The sequence below is a fragment of the Hippopotamus amphibius genome, chromosome 9 (assembly GCF_030028045.1).
Source record: "Hippopotamus amphibius kiboko isolate mHipAmp2 chromosome 9, mHipAmp2.hap2, whole genome shotgun sequence".
In the NCBI taxonomy this organism is placed as follows: domain Eukaryota; kingdom Metazoa; phylum Chordata; class Mammalia; order Artiodactyla; family Hippopotamidae; genus Hippopotamus; species Hippopotamus amphibius.
Window position 1 is genome coordinate 141119406 of NC_080194.1, and position 15329 is coordinate 141134734.

Genomic DNA, 15329 nt, shown 5'->3' on the forward strand with positions numbered 1-15329 from the left:
TAGCTTGAGGTGGACAGCTGTTTTCTTTCAGCTCCTTCAGGATTACTACCCACTGTCTTCTGGCCTCTCTTGCTCTTGAGAAGCTGGCTTCAAATGGTCTTTGCAGGTAAGAGGCCTTCACTCCAGGTGTTTTTAAGATTCCTCTTTGGCTCTTGTATTTGCAGTTGCAGTGAAGCGCATCTTGGTGCAGATTTATTTTTATTTATTCTGTTCAGGATTTGTGTCTTCAGTCTGATACCTGATGTCTTACATCAGCTCCGGAATTTCTCAGCCATGATCTCTGCATGTTTCCTCCCTCCCGTTTCCTCCCCTTTTCCCTCCTAAGTCTTATTAAATGTATGCTGGGTCTTCTCATTCTATTCTCTATGTCTTTTAACCTCTCTATCATACTTTCAGTCTCAATGTCTTTGCACTGCATTTTGAGTTTTTTACTCATTTCCAGCTTTCATTTTGGTAATTCCCTCTTTAGCAGTGTCTAACCCACTTTTTACCTCAATCATAGTGTTTTATTCAATGTCTGTGTTTTATTTGTTTTTTTTTCCCCTAAGAAAATTGCTTAAAATGGTATTTTAATCTCTACTTAAAGTTTTAAGGCTTTCTTTTAATAATTAAAGACTTTACTATTTATTTCCAGTTTTACTGAGATATGATTTGTATATAACATTGTGTAAGATTAAGGTGTACATATACTGCAAGACGGTTACCACCATAGCATTAGCGACCATCTCTGTTAGGTCACATAATTACCTTTTTTTTTTTTCTTTTTTGTGGTGACAATGTTTAAGATCTACTCTTTTAGCAACTCTCTCTATCTCTTTTTTTCTAATTATAATTGACATACAGTATTATACTGGTTCCAGTTGTACAACACAGTGATTTGGTTCTTAACTTTCAGGCAGGCATGTAATACTATAACTACTATGCAGTACATAAGGTTACTTAGAACTTACTCATCTTACTACCAAAAGTCTGCAATAATTTTAAAGGTACTTATTACATTTTGAGATCTCTAGGGTGGAAACAGCTGCTGGGAGGTGCTGGCTGCCCCTGGCTGCCCTCCCGTCCCACATGGGCTTCCAGGGTGACCTCTCTGCATCTGTCCCTGTGGAGCCTGGAGAAGACAGGGCACGCCCTGGGCTCAGGAAGCCTCCGACGAAACAGCTAAGTCACGGTGGAGCTAGTTCACTGTCTCAGACCTTCTACCTTCTTCTCACCCCTCATTGGGCAGAGGTCAGGAAGGTACTCTGAGTATGACTTTTAACAGCCCATGCAGCCTGGAATGAACAGGCCCCACCCCCACCCCAATACACCAAGCACTGGGACAGCATCGGGGGAGGGGAGAGAAGCAGAGACCATCTTCCTTTTCAGGAGAAAACCTCACTATTTTAGAACAGTGGGAAGAGCTGCTCTGTGCATCTTTAAAGAGTGTTAGCAACACTCTATTCTATGTTTCTACGAACTTGAAGCAGGCCAGTAAGGGTCCTGCAAACCACTGTTGACCAGTCAGTCCATGAAGCCTGGAAGATGAGCATTCTCAGAGAGACCACTGAAAGCTCTCCTTTCCTTCTTGACCACGAGGGGTACCCTGAGCCTGGCGGATGTGAGTAGGACACGCGCCGTTTCTGGGCAGGTGTTAAGAGGCAGGTGCACCACCTCCGCCCACCCTTCCCCTCTGGCAGCTGCACAAGGACGGCAGTTAGGCTCCACGGCAGCAGAGCCTGGGTCTTTGAGTCACCTCACGGGAGAGCCACCCATCAACAGGAGCACCCATCTCAGGCTGTAAGGAGTGAGCAGTAAACCTCTACTGTGCTGAAGCAACTGAAGTTTTGAGGGTTTACTTTCCAGCACAGGGGAGACAACACATCACACGTGTGACTTTGTCAGGAGGAAGTCCCGAACACCTTGTGTTGTAAAGGTCTCCTCAGAGTCTCTGTACACGCCTACTTCTCACCATTGGTGGTGAGAATTACCCCTAATTTAAAAGATAATAACGCGAGTCTAGCCCCTGGTAGAATTCCTCATCAATTTCAAAGCAGTGTCATGGCCTCTAAGGCAGTTTAACCTAATTACCCAGGAAAGCGTCAACACAGACACGGAGGGGAGGGTGGGGGGGATGAGCCACCGAGATGCCAGAGACTGGGGATGCTCAGCTCCGTCTCCAGGGAGACAAGGAGAGGGCCCGGCCAGTGCTCGTCTCACCTGACTCCCGTGTGCGGCCCCGCACGGCCTCGCTCCAGGGCCCCGCCCCGATGGCGTTGAAGGCCTGCATCTGCAGCTCGTACTCCGTCCACTCCTCCAGCCCCTCGACCGTGAACTCCCTCTCCAGCCGGTCGCTGATGACTTGGGCCAGCACCGCAGACGGGAGGTCTGGGCGCCAGTACTTAATCCTGTAGCCCACGGACTCGGGGTTCCCGTTGTAGCGGGAGTCGGGCAGCGGCTGGAAGTAGACAACAGTCCATGATCAGCTGACATCTTAGGACCACTTCCCCCCCCCCGCCCCCCTGAGGCTCCCCGCACATGGGCCTGTCTTATGGGGCCAAATCCATGGAAAAGTTATTCTGGGGTGAATATTCTTAGGACTTTTATTCTGCTTTTCCCTGGAACTCTTCTGTTAATTAAATGAAGTCCTGTCAGTAACTTAGGCTGGACATGATTTCTTTTAATACATTGTGGCTTAATTTTGTGGGGAAATGTTCTGATTCCACATCAAGCTGGCTCTTTTACAAACACCGAGCATCGGTTCCGCGTCAACCTGGCTTAAGGACTTACAGGTCCAGCCTGTGGGATCATTGGCTTTCCTCCCCAAAGAATATCCCTTGGTTCCCAGAAGCCAGTGAGTCATGCCACTAATTAATAAGGCAGTGGGGCGGGTCTGAGACCCAGCAGCGACTGGAAAACGCAACACTTCTCGGTTTAATGACGAGCTTGGTTTTGACGGGGACAAGGGCGAGAGGAAGACGTGACTAAGCGCTGGGCTCCGCGCAGCCCCCTCGCCACCTGACTCACCACCCAGCGGAGCCGCAGGCTGGTCTCGCTCGCGGTCCGGAGGGTGATGCTGGTGGGGGCCATGTCCGGGGGGGCCTGCAGCGTCTGGATGACCCGGGAGCACGGACTGAAGGGGCCGGCGCCGACGACGTTCACCTGCCTCATCCGGAACCTGCGGCAAGAGGTAAAGTGGAAGATGGAAAGCCCCCAACCCCACAGCTCTTCCTGGGGGCGTGTGTGTGGAGGGCAGGTATGTGTCTGCCTGCATCACAAAGCCCATTGCTCAAGCGCGCCCTCTTTCCACCTGGTTTCATTAAAAGTGAGAGTTACATACATGGCCTCTTCCCCTAAAAGCCCCCGAAGAATGGTCAATGCACTGCAACCCAGCAGCTTCCAGCTCCCGAGGGAACCGTGACTGGATGGGTTATGGGGCCAGAATCTGTGTCACCAGCTGCCTTGGCTGGCGCAAGTGCAGGGTGATACCAGGGGATCAGAGCTCAAGTAGCTCTTTAATGGAACTGGCGTGTCAGAACATCGCTACCCGATGACGGCTTTGAATCGCCAGTGTCTCATAATGACCAAGGGTGCCCCACACCCCCATTCCCTGTTGGTTCAGGAGAGGAGCCACGGTCCCAGAGTCCACACCCTGGGACTCTCACACCATGGCTGACTTGCCTGTTTCCTCGTCTGTAAAACGAAGGTGGAGTCAGATGTTCTTTAACGTCGATGTTAAATGTTCTCAGTTTTTATCTCTTCTTTATTAATATGTACAACTATTTGAATTGAACTTATATACCAGAAAAATATCCCAAGTTTGCACACATATTAATTACCGGGGCTTCCTAAACTGACGTGATTTTAAGACAGGAACACTGATACCTAACCCCAGTTTCTGATCTTTGAAATAAGTGTATAGTTTATACTAATTTCACATGGCAAGTCTTGGATCCTAACAGCTCATTTTCTGTTGAATGTTTTTCTCTAAAAATGAGATTCATCTGCTCTAATCTTAGGAAGGACATTAAAATGAATGTAAATTAAACAGCATCTCTCATTAGGTTTCTAAAAAAACCCTACGTTTGGTACTGTACTAGAAGATGTAATTTCACCTTTTACTCCCAGAATTAGTCATTCTTAGTCTTTTGTTCCCTGATCTCATGAAATGCATCTGTCCTGGCAGAGCTGTGACTTTACCAAGCTCAGCATCTGGGGATAACTGGAAGTTCCACCCCCTTGAGTGATCTTACAGGAAGTCATGACGTCTCCAACATCACCCTACCCTCTGTTAAGGCCAAGGGTTTACAGCCTGGATACATTTCAGGATCAAGATGCAAAGGTTAAACGGCACGTTAAGTGCTTGATTAGTGAGACCTGCGACTCCTGGGCCCCGGGAGGGGGAAGCAGCGGGGTGCTCCGAGGACGAGGACGTCCGCTCCACGTACACACAGCAGGTTAACAGTCCCCAGAGGCCGTGGAGTTTTGTAAAGAAGAGCGCCACATCTCCAACCACGTGGGTCTCGGCTACTAAGCCTAATGTACCAGGCACACCTGCCGGCTGCCTGGCAGCAATGACGGTGGAAGGGACACAGGGGATCTAGCATTGGGGTGCGCTCCCTGGAACGACACTCAGTGTGTCTCCCGCCGGAGAGGTTCAATTTACTGTTATGGCAACTAGAAAACGGCTCGCATCCACGCGCGCAGCACGGTTTCGCTTCTATAGCCAGAGGCCTCTCCCCCTCCTCGTGGGGACGCCCCTCCTTGTGCACGCCCCTCCTCCCAGGGGCTCCCTCCTCGTGGGGCCCCCTCACGGGGGCGGGGCCTGCTGTTCTCACCTGTAATGAGTGTAGGGCGTGAGGTTCGGGATCTCCAGCATCTGGGCGTCAGGCTCATTTTCCTCCTCGTAGAGGGTGACCCACTCCTCCTCGTCGCCAATGACTCCAACCTGGGGAAGGGAGGTCCTGGGACCAGCTGCACAACACAGGGCGGGGGCCGCCCCGCGTGCCCCCGCGTGGGGTGCGTTGAGTCCTGCGCGTACCCCCAACCCATGCCTCTGCGACATGGGCTCCTCTGGCCCTGTCGCCGGGTCTGGGGGTTTCAGGGCCTGGGCACCATCCCCAAGGGGTCAGGAGAGGACCTGGCCGTAGGGTCCTTCACCCCTGCTGACAGGGGATGACCCCACAGAGGACACCTGCCTGGGACCCACGGGACCCGAGCGGCTGGGTGTGCTCATGGAGCGTGCAGAGCCGTTTCCACTGCAGCCGGGAAGGGGGCTCAGTCTCTCCCGCTCCAACCGTGACCCCTTCTGCCCAAACACACACCAAAGACACCACCACTGGCTGGGACACGGGGGTCCTTCCAGAGGGGACACACTGCTGCCCTGGGAGCTGGCCGGGTTGGGAAGACCTGCCTTGGAGCACAGCTGGCCCTTTCCAAGTCAGGCGCCCGCCCGCCCTCTGGTCCTGCCCAGGGATCCGCCTCCTGCTGCTTCTACTCCCCGCCCGTGAACGTCCTGTCCCGTTGGCTGCCCAGGACGTATTTTCACGTGGCTCTAACCCTTCCAGGACCACCCAGCCTGACCCCCAGCCACACCTCTCGTGATTCCCGCCACCATCCGAGGCGGCATCTAATTCTGCCCGCGCCAGTCTGACTGCCCCACTCACACCGCCTTGTGGAGCAACAGGCCTGTCCCAGTGAAAGAGCAACGGGGTTGGAGCGGGGAGCAGACAGTGGTTACCGCCGGCCAGGGAAGCCCTCCGAATTCTCTGCAGGTTCCTGCATCCTGTCTCTGGCAGGCTCTGGGGGTCTGGGGGCCTGGGGACACCTGCAGAGGGAGCGCTGTGAGCACAGGAGCATCAGGCCAAGCAGGCAGCGTCGAGGGGGTCCGTCAGGGCCCCGTGCCTGTAGCACGTCAGCAATGGCTCCACGGACAGCGCAGGAAACGTGCTCATTACGTGTGTGGAGAAACCAAGCTGGCAGGTGGTCGTGGAGGGTGGTGTGAGAATTCAAACGACCTTGATGGACTGCAGGAATGGCCACGGAGGACGAGACAGCAACCACGGGGCTGGGTGGTGTGGGTCCCAAAGACACTAAATGCAAAACTCTAACACTCTCCATTAGAAACGGGAACATGACTTGGCTATTCCTCAAAACCCTAGAATCACCACATGACCCGGTAATTTCACTCCTGGGTCTACACCCAGAGGACGTGCCACCTGGTTCTGTAACAAGCCCTTGTGCACACACGGGTCCGTGGCCGCTCTGTTCCCAGCAGCCGGGGGAGGAAGCAGCACAGGCGCCACGAGAGACGGCGGAGAGACAGAGCGCGGTGCAGCCACAGGACGGGCGCGGCGCGGCCGTGGGAGAAGCGGAGTGCCGACGCCTGCTGCCGCGTGGACGTGCCTCGACTGCGTGATGCCCAGGGAGAGGCCAGACCCCAAAGGCCATATACCGTATGATTCCATTTCATACAATACACGGAGCAGGTAAACCCCTGGAAACAGAATGCAGACCGGTGGGTGCCGGGGCGGGGGGAGGCGGGGCGGGGAGCGGCAGCCTCACGGGCGTGGGACTGCCTTCGGGGGTCCTGGAAACGTTTGGGAACCAGGCAGAGGTGGTGGGTGACGCGGCAGAGGCACCAACGTGTGAGCTGCACACTCTACCACGGTTACCTTTACCTCCGTCCAAAAACATCAAAACAGATATGGGATGACCAGCCCCAGACAGACGGTGGGGAAAGGTCAGACGGTCAGAGGGGGTATCGAGCCCGGGAGTCAGCAAGGCTGCAGCGGCTGAAGGGGCAGCGACGTCGGGAGGAGGCGGCCGGTGTCCGGGGCGCCGCGCCGGGGGGGCCAGCTCTCCGCGTCCTCCGTGTGAGGTCCCACGGAAGGGGCTGCCGGTCGGCTGTGGGGCCTCTGCTCTGACGAGTGTGACGCACAACTGCAGGGCTGGGACGCCCGAGGTCACACCCCCCCCCCCACCAGTGCTCTGGCTCCAAAAGGCCTGGATTTGAATGGAGGCCACGTCACGGGGGCTCCGCGGGCCACGCCTGCCACTCTCCCTGCGGCCCCCGTCGTCATGACCCGACGGCATCCTACAGCCTCAAACGCCTGAAACTCCCCGAGACGTGTCCACCCCCTGCTCCTCCTCCACGCGGCCGGCAAACTCCTCCGGCATCTGGGCGGCCCCTGGGCCTTCCGGAAGCCTCGGCGAGCACGACCCCCCTCGCCCTTCCCCACCCCCACTAGGCCGCAGAGGCAGGGTTCTAATTCTGTGCCGTGCCGGCACCTTCCACGTGCCCCGATGCAGGGCTGCGCATGCCCGGGTCTCACACAAACACACAGCACGTGTCAAAGAGTCACGTGCTCACGGATGAGGGAACCAGCAGGGCTGACGGTGGTTCAGAGCAGAGAACCCGAGGCGGAGTCTGGAGTCAGCGAAAGGACGGAGGCCACGAGGAGACGGCAACGTCAGCCACGACACCAGCCGGAAGAGCAGCAGGGCGGCAACGCGGGGCCGAATCCTACATCGTGAAGTCACACACGGTCAGAGTCCTTACGCAGAGGAGCCTTGGGCAGGCTTGTTCAACAAGGCTCTGGTACTGGCGTTCGCAAACTCCGGCCCGCGGGCCAAACCCGGCCCACCTCCTGCTTTGAGAATGACGTTTTCCTGGCATGCGGCCGCGCGCACTGGTTTGTGCACAGCCAGCCCTACTCATGCTGCCACCGTGGAGCCGCGGAGCCGCAGGGGAGCCCACCCGGCCCGAGAGCGCACGTATTTCTCATCCAATGCCCCCGCCCGTGTCCCACCGTGGGGCACGCGGTGCGTCCCCTGCCTCCTTCCTGAGGCGTCTTCCACGCTTGTTGTCACTTGCCCCACGAGCCCCCCAGGTGGCTTCAGGGTCTGACTCACCACGGAAACCCCAGCATCACCCCCAGGGTCCAGCCTGAACTCGGGCCCCGACCTGCTGGTTTAACACACAAGCGAATATACAAACGAACACGCGCGTAATTTCAAAATCAGTATTGAAAAGGGGCTGCCTTGCATTGAGCTCCAAAAACAAATTATCACTGAAAACATAATTGTAGTTCTAGACCTCGGGGGCGGGGGGCTTACAATTCTATAATAAAAGGTCTACATTTGGGTCCAGCGAGACGAGGACCCTCCTTCGTGAGGAATGCAAGTCCTCTGAAGCTGGCCGGGCTCCTCGGGCTCTCTGCTTAGATTTCAAGACCATCGTGACGGAGTGTTCTAGACGCAACCAGCTGCTCACTAATGGTGCGCTGGGCAGAGAGCACGTCAGGACTCTTCAAAGATAAAACAAACCGGGGCTCAGTGGGAGGCTCAGATTTTGACAATTTTTTTCCTTCTTTTTCTTTTAAAGCTCACAAACAGCACTTTACAATACTTATTACAAGAGCAGAAACGCCACACATTTCACATACCACTCAGTGGGGGGTGGTGTTAGGACGCACCGGGGAGCCCGCTGTCCTCTGCTAAAGCCCCAGGGATGGCTGCCCCGCGGCCGCCACAGGAGGGCTCTGGGCCGCCGCCCCCACGGCCGGCCGGCACCTGGCACCGACGGGCCAGGGGGCTGGGCTCCTTCAGACATGCACGCTCTTTTAATACCTGGGTTCCCAGATCTGCCACCCTTGCCAAGTGGTTTTTCCATCAGAGCCTGAGTTGTCTGCTGCGGGAAGCCTCTGCAGTCAGCGGGGGCTCCGAGAAGTCAGGTGGAAATCAGCCCGACGGGCAGGACCTCCCGTGACCCATGGAGGCCACCGCGGCCACAAGGAGCTCAGCACCCCAGAGGCCAGGGATCAGGGGCCACTCGAAGGACAGGCATTAACCTCATCCACAAGGTCATTGCGGACGGAGAGGCAGCATGTGGCCCGCAGCTGCACATGGAGAGGAGCAGCAGGACGGGGAGGGTGGGAGGAAGCAGCTCTCCTTTCATCCAGAGCTGCAGAGGAGAAAGGATGCCCCAAGAATCCCCTCTGTGGAAACCTGCCAAGTCCACTGCACCCCGCCTGACTGAAACCCTGCTGTCAGCAGGAAAACTTGCCAGTCAAGCAACATGCATAGCCCCCGAGCCCCCTCTGGTTCGGAGCTGTGTCCCCACACCCGGGCAGCAGAGCCTCCCAGGGAGGCAGCTGGGGGGTGCGCGGGAAGCGGACAGATGGGGCTGCTCCACGTGGCAGGGCTGGAAAGGGAGGGACTCAGGCCTGGGACGGGGGTCGAGGCCAGCTCCCGAAGAGTCGGGACAGCCTGCAGCCTTAATGGGCTGCCGGGGGGCAGGGAGGGGCAGCACTGACCGATGTCCGCTCGTGAGAAGGCTTCCTGTTCTGCAGCCGCCGCGAGCCGGGTCCCCCGCCCTCCCTCCTCCTCACTATTTTGTTAGTTGGTTATTCACTTACTTTTTAACTATTTAATCCTCTTTGTATCTTCAGGAGCAGAAGGACTGTGGAATGACCACGTGGGTCTGTCTTAAATGCTCCTCAGTCCTCAACCCCGGGTCTTCCTGGTCCCTCCGGCTTTCCAGCCGCCTCGTCTCTGCTTCCTCCTCTGCCTGCAGTGACCCCTAAATGAAGTCTCTCCCGGGGCTGGGGTCTGTCCCTGCCCGTCTTCTCTCCCCTCGGCCGTGCTCTCCTTCCTCCTGGCATCTGGGGTCCCTCCACGAGGACGGCTCAGACCCTGGAGGGGCCCTCATGCCTCCTGACCACCGAGAGGACGCTCCCCGTTCCAACCTCTGAGCCGGCGCCCCACCCCGACGCCTGCAGCAGCACCGGGGCTTCCTCCCGGGACCCAGCCCCGGATGGCCGTGCTTTCGCTCAGGATGCCGTGGCCCTCTCGGTCCTGGAGGGCGCAAGTACAGAGCCAGCTCACCTGCTGCTCCCCCGCCCCCCTCTGCCAGATGCTGGGAGGCCTCTCAGCCTCTCTTACCTTCTCCTGATTTCACTGACAGGACCCTGGTTTAGAAGCGCCTGACCTGTCGCTTGAACTATTTGGATAGTTCAGCTCAGGGACTTAAAAGAAAAGAATGACATCGCTCAGAAAAGCCTCTCATCCTTAAAATGGACCCAAGGTTCAGGGCTGCCAGAGGGCCTGCCCTCAGGTCCGGTGGTGGCCACTGGCCTAGCGAGTCCACTTCCCCGATGAGCAGCTAGAAAGTCCAGGTCAAATGAAGGCCCCGGCTGTGATCCCAGCCCTAGTGCACGGGTCTCAGAAAGTTCTAGGCCTCACTTGTTGTGGCCATAAAGCGAGAGATGGGGTCATCATCCAGTTCAGACGGCCCACGGCTTCGTCCCCGGCCCACGCGCCATTGAACGGCCCTCACTGTCAGGGACTCGAGCCTAGACCCCGCCCCGGCGCTGCCCCAGCGAAGCTGGCCTCCTCTGTGTCTGTCACGAATGTTGGGGGACAGCGTGTGTGTCTGTCCCTTCTCTCCCGGCAGACACGACCCCTCCCCAGGACAAACAGCACTGCCCACACCTTCCTGCGCCCCGGCGGGGCTTCGTGCCGCGTTCTAAGGCCCTGAAACGCCGGCGAGGATTGGGCGCCAGCACTCATGGAGTGGGGAGGGTGGAGGGTCGTTGGAACAGGGACTGGAATGCGGAGACCAGCCCGAAGGCCCATGGGGAGACTCTGCTGGGGTGACGTGTGGGGGGTGCCGGGACACCCTGGCACACACCCGGAGACCAGGAGGTGGAGGTTCTGGTGGACACGGTTAGACAGAAACAAACGCCCTTAGCAAGGCGCTGCCGGCTGCTCATACCGGCGCCCGCCTCCCCTGCAGTCCCGGCGCCCATCACCGCCTGCTCACATGCCCGACCACACAGCCGCTCAGGATTCTGCACGCGTGGATCAGCCACAGTTCTAGTGTCTGCATGGCACGCCCTGACATCTGGGGCCTTGCTGTCCCTACCGGGACTGCCCCTCCCAAGGTTAGACAGTTCCTAGAGATAGTAAACAACGAGCCCACGAGCACACCTTTCACGTGCAAACTAGCCAACCCAGAGCCCACATCCCTGCCCCCTCCTCCACGAGGCTCCCGCACTCTGGGCCACTGTCCCCCTGCCCTCGGCACCCAGGGCAGGTACCAGACAACCAGGGATGGGCCCTGTGCCCCAGAGCCTGCTGGAACGATCCAAACCAGCCAGTTCTCAGCCTGTCCATCCTGCTTGTCCTTTCCTTCCACAGAAACCACCGTGACATCTCTGGTCCACACGGCACCCCCCCCCCCACCCCGCCTCCTGACCAACCCTGGTGCTTCCCCGAGTGGCCCTGCCTGGCATCACGTGCTCCCTCCTCTTGGGAACTGTGAGTAACAAACCATCTTTTCAGGGAGTTGTCTCCTGACCTGTTGGCCTCACTCTACCTGAATAATAATAAAATTCACATTTTAAAACAACAGGTACCATGCCTTTCACTCTGCTATTCTCTCTGCTTGGAATGTCCTGCTCCCCATCAAAATACTGTGCACCCTTCAAGGCCCAACTTAGAGTTCACCTCCTATGTGGAGCCCTCCTTGACTATCCTACTCGTTACCTATTTCCTTTCTGATATTGCCTTGCCTACACACACACACACACACACACACACACGTGTTTTTTTTTCAGTTGTGCCAGGTCTTAGTTGCAGCATGTGTGCTCCTTAGTTGCAGACTCCAGCCCCCTTTGTTGTGGCTTGGCGGCTTGGCAATGTAACAATTCTCACAGCCTCATTTTTATTGACTATTATATTACATCTCAATAGTCCCTCCCACATCCCCCCCAAACTCTGAGTTTCTGGAGGTGGGGTGTAAAAGTTTCCCACCTTTGTAATCCAGGATATAGCATGAGTCCTGAAAGCTATAAGACAGCAGGTGCTTAATAAACATTTGCCAGATGAATGGATGGTGGAGTGAACCAAATATAAAACCCAATGACCAGAAAAATGAAACACAGGCAAATCTAAAATTCCAGCAAGAGCACTAGGATGGAAAGATTTGAGCGGTCCTCAGACAGAGCAGGAAAACATTACTCCCGTAAAATTTAATTCAGTTTGACAGTTGTGATTTATATGTGCATTGACCTCTATCTCTTGAAAATGACATTTGTAGTAAAACGCTGTGCTCGATTGTACTTGAGTTGTCACTTATGCTGCTGTATTTTCTCCTCTTGTGGTATTTTTAAAAGCCCCGTAACAGGACCTGAAAGGATCTGATAGACTAACGAACAGAAAAGCTGCTTCAAAGCACTCATCCTGCACAGACTTCCTACGCACGTCGAGGAACAAAAGAGAGGAGTCATCACCAGGCTGTTATCGTGGACACGGAAGCAAACAATAAACATTTGGAAATATCCAAGTGTGTGTTTCACGGTCACCACCCAGGCCCTAAGCGCGTGGGCAGAGGTGCCACACCAGAACAGAGCCGAAGCCCGTCTCAGAAAATTTACCCAGATGGCCCGGCCATTGCTGGAGGAGCCATCAGAGCAGCGACAGCTCTCTTATGCATATGTGACCGCAGAGATAATGTCACTCTTTATCTCCCTATGATGAAAAAGAAATTCAACCTCTGTCAAGGCTTATTACAATTGAAATGATGACAGGTACTTATCAAAGGGGCCACAATCAGCCCTAACATCCACCCGTAACGAGGAAAGGAGGAGATATAATTGGCGATTAGAAATCCCCAACTCCAGACCTCAAAGTGATGAAATAAAAAACATCTGGCCTGTGACCCTGCCAGAGACAGAACACACTGTCAGAGGTAGCAGGTAGCCAGTCAGACAGACACGTAAACACAGGATGCAACGTCTCTGCCCGGAGAGTGGACCAGGGAAGGCTGGAAGTGGGATGGTTTTGGTTCTGTGTGAACACATTCTCGCACCAGCAGTTGGACGCTCAGCTGGCACTCTGGGTGCTCGAGCCGGGCTGCCTTCCGGGCACAGGAGCTGCTCCTCCGGGGCTGCACCCCACCCCCCCGCCCCCACCAGGGACGCGGCCTGCCTCGGTTCTCTGACCAGAGATGTGCACAGACCTCCAGCACCTCCCATCCCGAGCGTCAGCAGGACACTGACCTTGCGGGGCTGGCCTGGGCCTGGCCTGGCGGCTGGCTTGACTCCACGCTATTTCCCGGGGCCGAGCCTGCACTGTCTGCACAGGTCTGTCCCAGGAAACATCCCAGTGCGAGGACAGTCCTTCCTCGGAGCCACACCACCTCAAGCAGCTCTCTGTGAGTCCAAATATTTGCCTTGACTTTCATATTTTTATTATCGCTTGTGTTTATTAAGTGCTTAATAAGTGTGAGTCCAGCGCCGAGGCATTCTCATTCTCCGGATGTTATCCCGAGGGAGTGAGGCCAGGGGAGGCCACAGGATGCATCCCATGCACCAGGATCCTGTCCCTGTGCCTGCAGCGGTGCTGACGGGCCTCCTACACCCCAGCAGCCTCGCCTCGTGCTGAGGACACGCCTCCCTGATGTGCCGGTTTCTGCTCTTGCACCATCTTCGCTGGTCAGCCTGCCCCCTCCCCGGCCTTCCTGGGGCCACACACTTCCTGGCAGGTCTCAGCTGGTCCCATCCTGCCGATGGCCGGGCCCAGCTCAGGACGGAACACTGGAGGATCCCGGGCAGAGCCGGGCACCTGAGTGTCTTATTCCAGGGAACCTACGGTCTTGCCAAGCCTTGATGTCTCCCAATTTGCACTTTAGCACTTTTACAGACTGTTAAAGAGGAAAAATCACTGAGAACGCGCACACAGCGAAGTGGACCGCTGAGAGCAAGCTTTCGGAGAGCTGTTCCTTTGGTGTGCACACACCTCCTGGCCTTGCGCTCAAGGAGGGTCGTGAATGGCGCTCCCGGAGGCCCACGGCTGTCTGCTTCTCCCTCACCTGCCATGAGGGTCCGCGGCCCTGTTTCTTCCACGAGCCCTTCTTCCCTCCTTGCCAGAGGCAGAGGTGCCAGGGGTCAGCTCGGGACTGGAGCCCACAGGCCCTTGGCGTGGGAATGGTGCGGGCGTGGATGGGACAGACGAGTCTGCGAAGGAGCAGGACCAGCTCCCAGCCGGAGCTCCCAGGCGGCGCGCTGGCTCCGAGGCCACAACCGTGAGGGACCACGGGTTCACACACCCACCAGGACCACATTTTCCCAAGGACTCGCTGCTGGGAGAGAGTCACTGGGAGAGGCCTGGACCAGGGCCTGCGGGGGAAGGAAACACGGGCCCCGTACACCCCGTGAGCTTTCTCTCGGGGGCGCCTGTCAGCACAGAGAACAGGAGACAAAGCCTGGTCTCCACTCTCCAGCCTGATCCGGTCCCTCGGGGGGATGTGCACTTGGGAAACAGAGCGTCACTCTCCCCCCTCTGCGGAAGGTGTGTCTCCAAATGCCACCGCCATGGACACTGCCAAGCCACCTCGGGCATCTGTGAGTGCCTTGTCTGTGGACCCCGGGCACCGGCTGCCACCTGCACTGCTCTTCAGTTACCAAGAGACCAGTCCTTGGCAGCCCGCGCTGTGTTTGCTTAGCCTGTAACGCTCCCTGAAACAGCGCATCCGAAGAAAATGGCACCATCACGCACACATAAGCCCGAAGTGGGCTCTTTTTTCTTTCCATTTTCGGATGGAAACAGTTTTATCTGTACCCAAGTGCTACCACCAGCATCTTCGTTACAGAAAACCTGGCTCAGAGCAGCCCCTGGAGAAGCCTGGGTGTCATCCTGCTATTAGCACACAGCTCACGGCGGGGCTCCAGGAGGTGCCAGGCGGCAGGAGCGAACACGTGACGTTTGAATCTCCCCGTTTCGGTGCACCATGATGTGTGGGAAGAGATGTTTTGCTCACTCTACAGTCAAAGGTTACTAATGAAGCAAAGCATTACGGAACCAGAAATACCTGTAAAGGCTGCTATTTAAAGTTTTAACCCACATCTGAGCAACCACTTATTACAGGGCCCTTCAAGGGGCTCCTCCGACAGTGAGGATCTTTGGTTCCACGATTCACGGCCGACAACTCCAAGAGCACAACCTTCTCAGCACACTGTAACCAACGCTCAGAATTCAATGGAAATGCCTCTGTAAAGGCGTGGATCAGAGCGGCGGAAGGCACGCGGCGGAAGGCACATGCCGTCCTGCCACAAAGCGTGCAGGCAGGAGCCCAGCCCTCGCTCCCGGAGGCTGAGGCTCTCCTCCATCCTGGCTCACGGTCGTGGGCCCTGGGGATGGGGCCCAGGTGTCGCCCCCTCCGTGGGCTGCACGGCCACCTGAACAGACTCTGTCCCTCCTTCCTCAGTGCCTGCCAGCACCCTGAGCGAACCTCTATAAATCACCTCCCCGCTTTCCACGTGATCAATCACCAGGTGGCCAACGTC

General features: G+C 56.5%; 1 protein-coding gene across 1 annotated transcript in view; it reads right to left on the bottom strand.

Annotated features, from left to right (window-relative positions):
- SDK1 (sidekick cell adhesion molecule 1) overlaps positions 1-15329 on the bottom strand; it is a 793009-nt gene that overhangs the window by 88536 nt on the left and 689144 nt on the right. Inside the window, exons 23-25 of the mRNA XM_057750135.1 lie at positions 4818-4927; positions 3007-3157; positions 2200-2437 (exon numbers count right to left, since the gene is read on the bottom strand). Of these exons, the coding sequence (XP_057606118.1) occupies positions 2200-2437; positions 3007-3157; positions 4818-4927 (499 nt within the window). The remainder of the gene's footprint in view (positions 1-2199; positions 2438-3006; positions 3158-4817; positions 4928-15329) is intronic.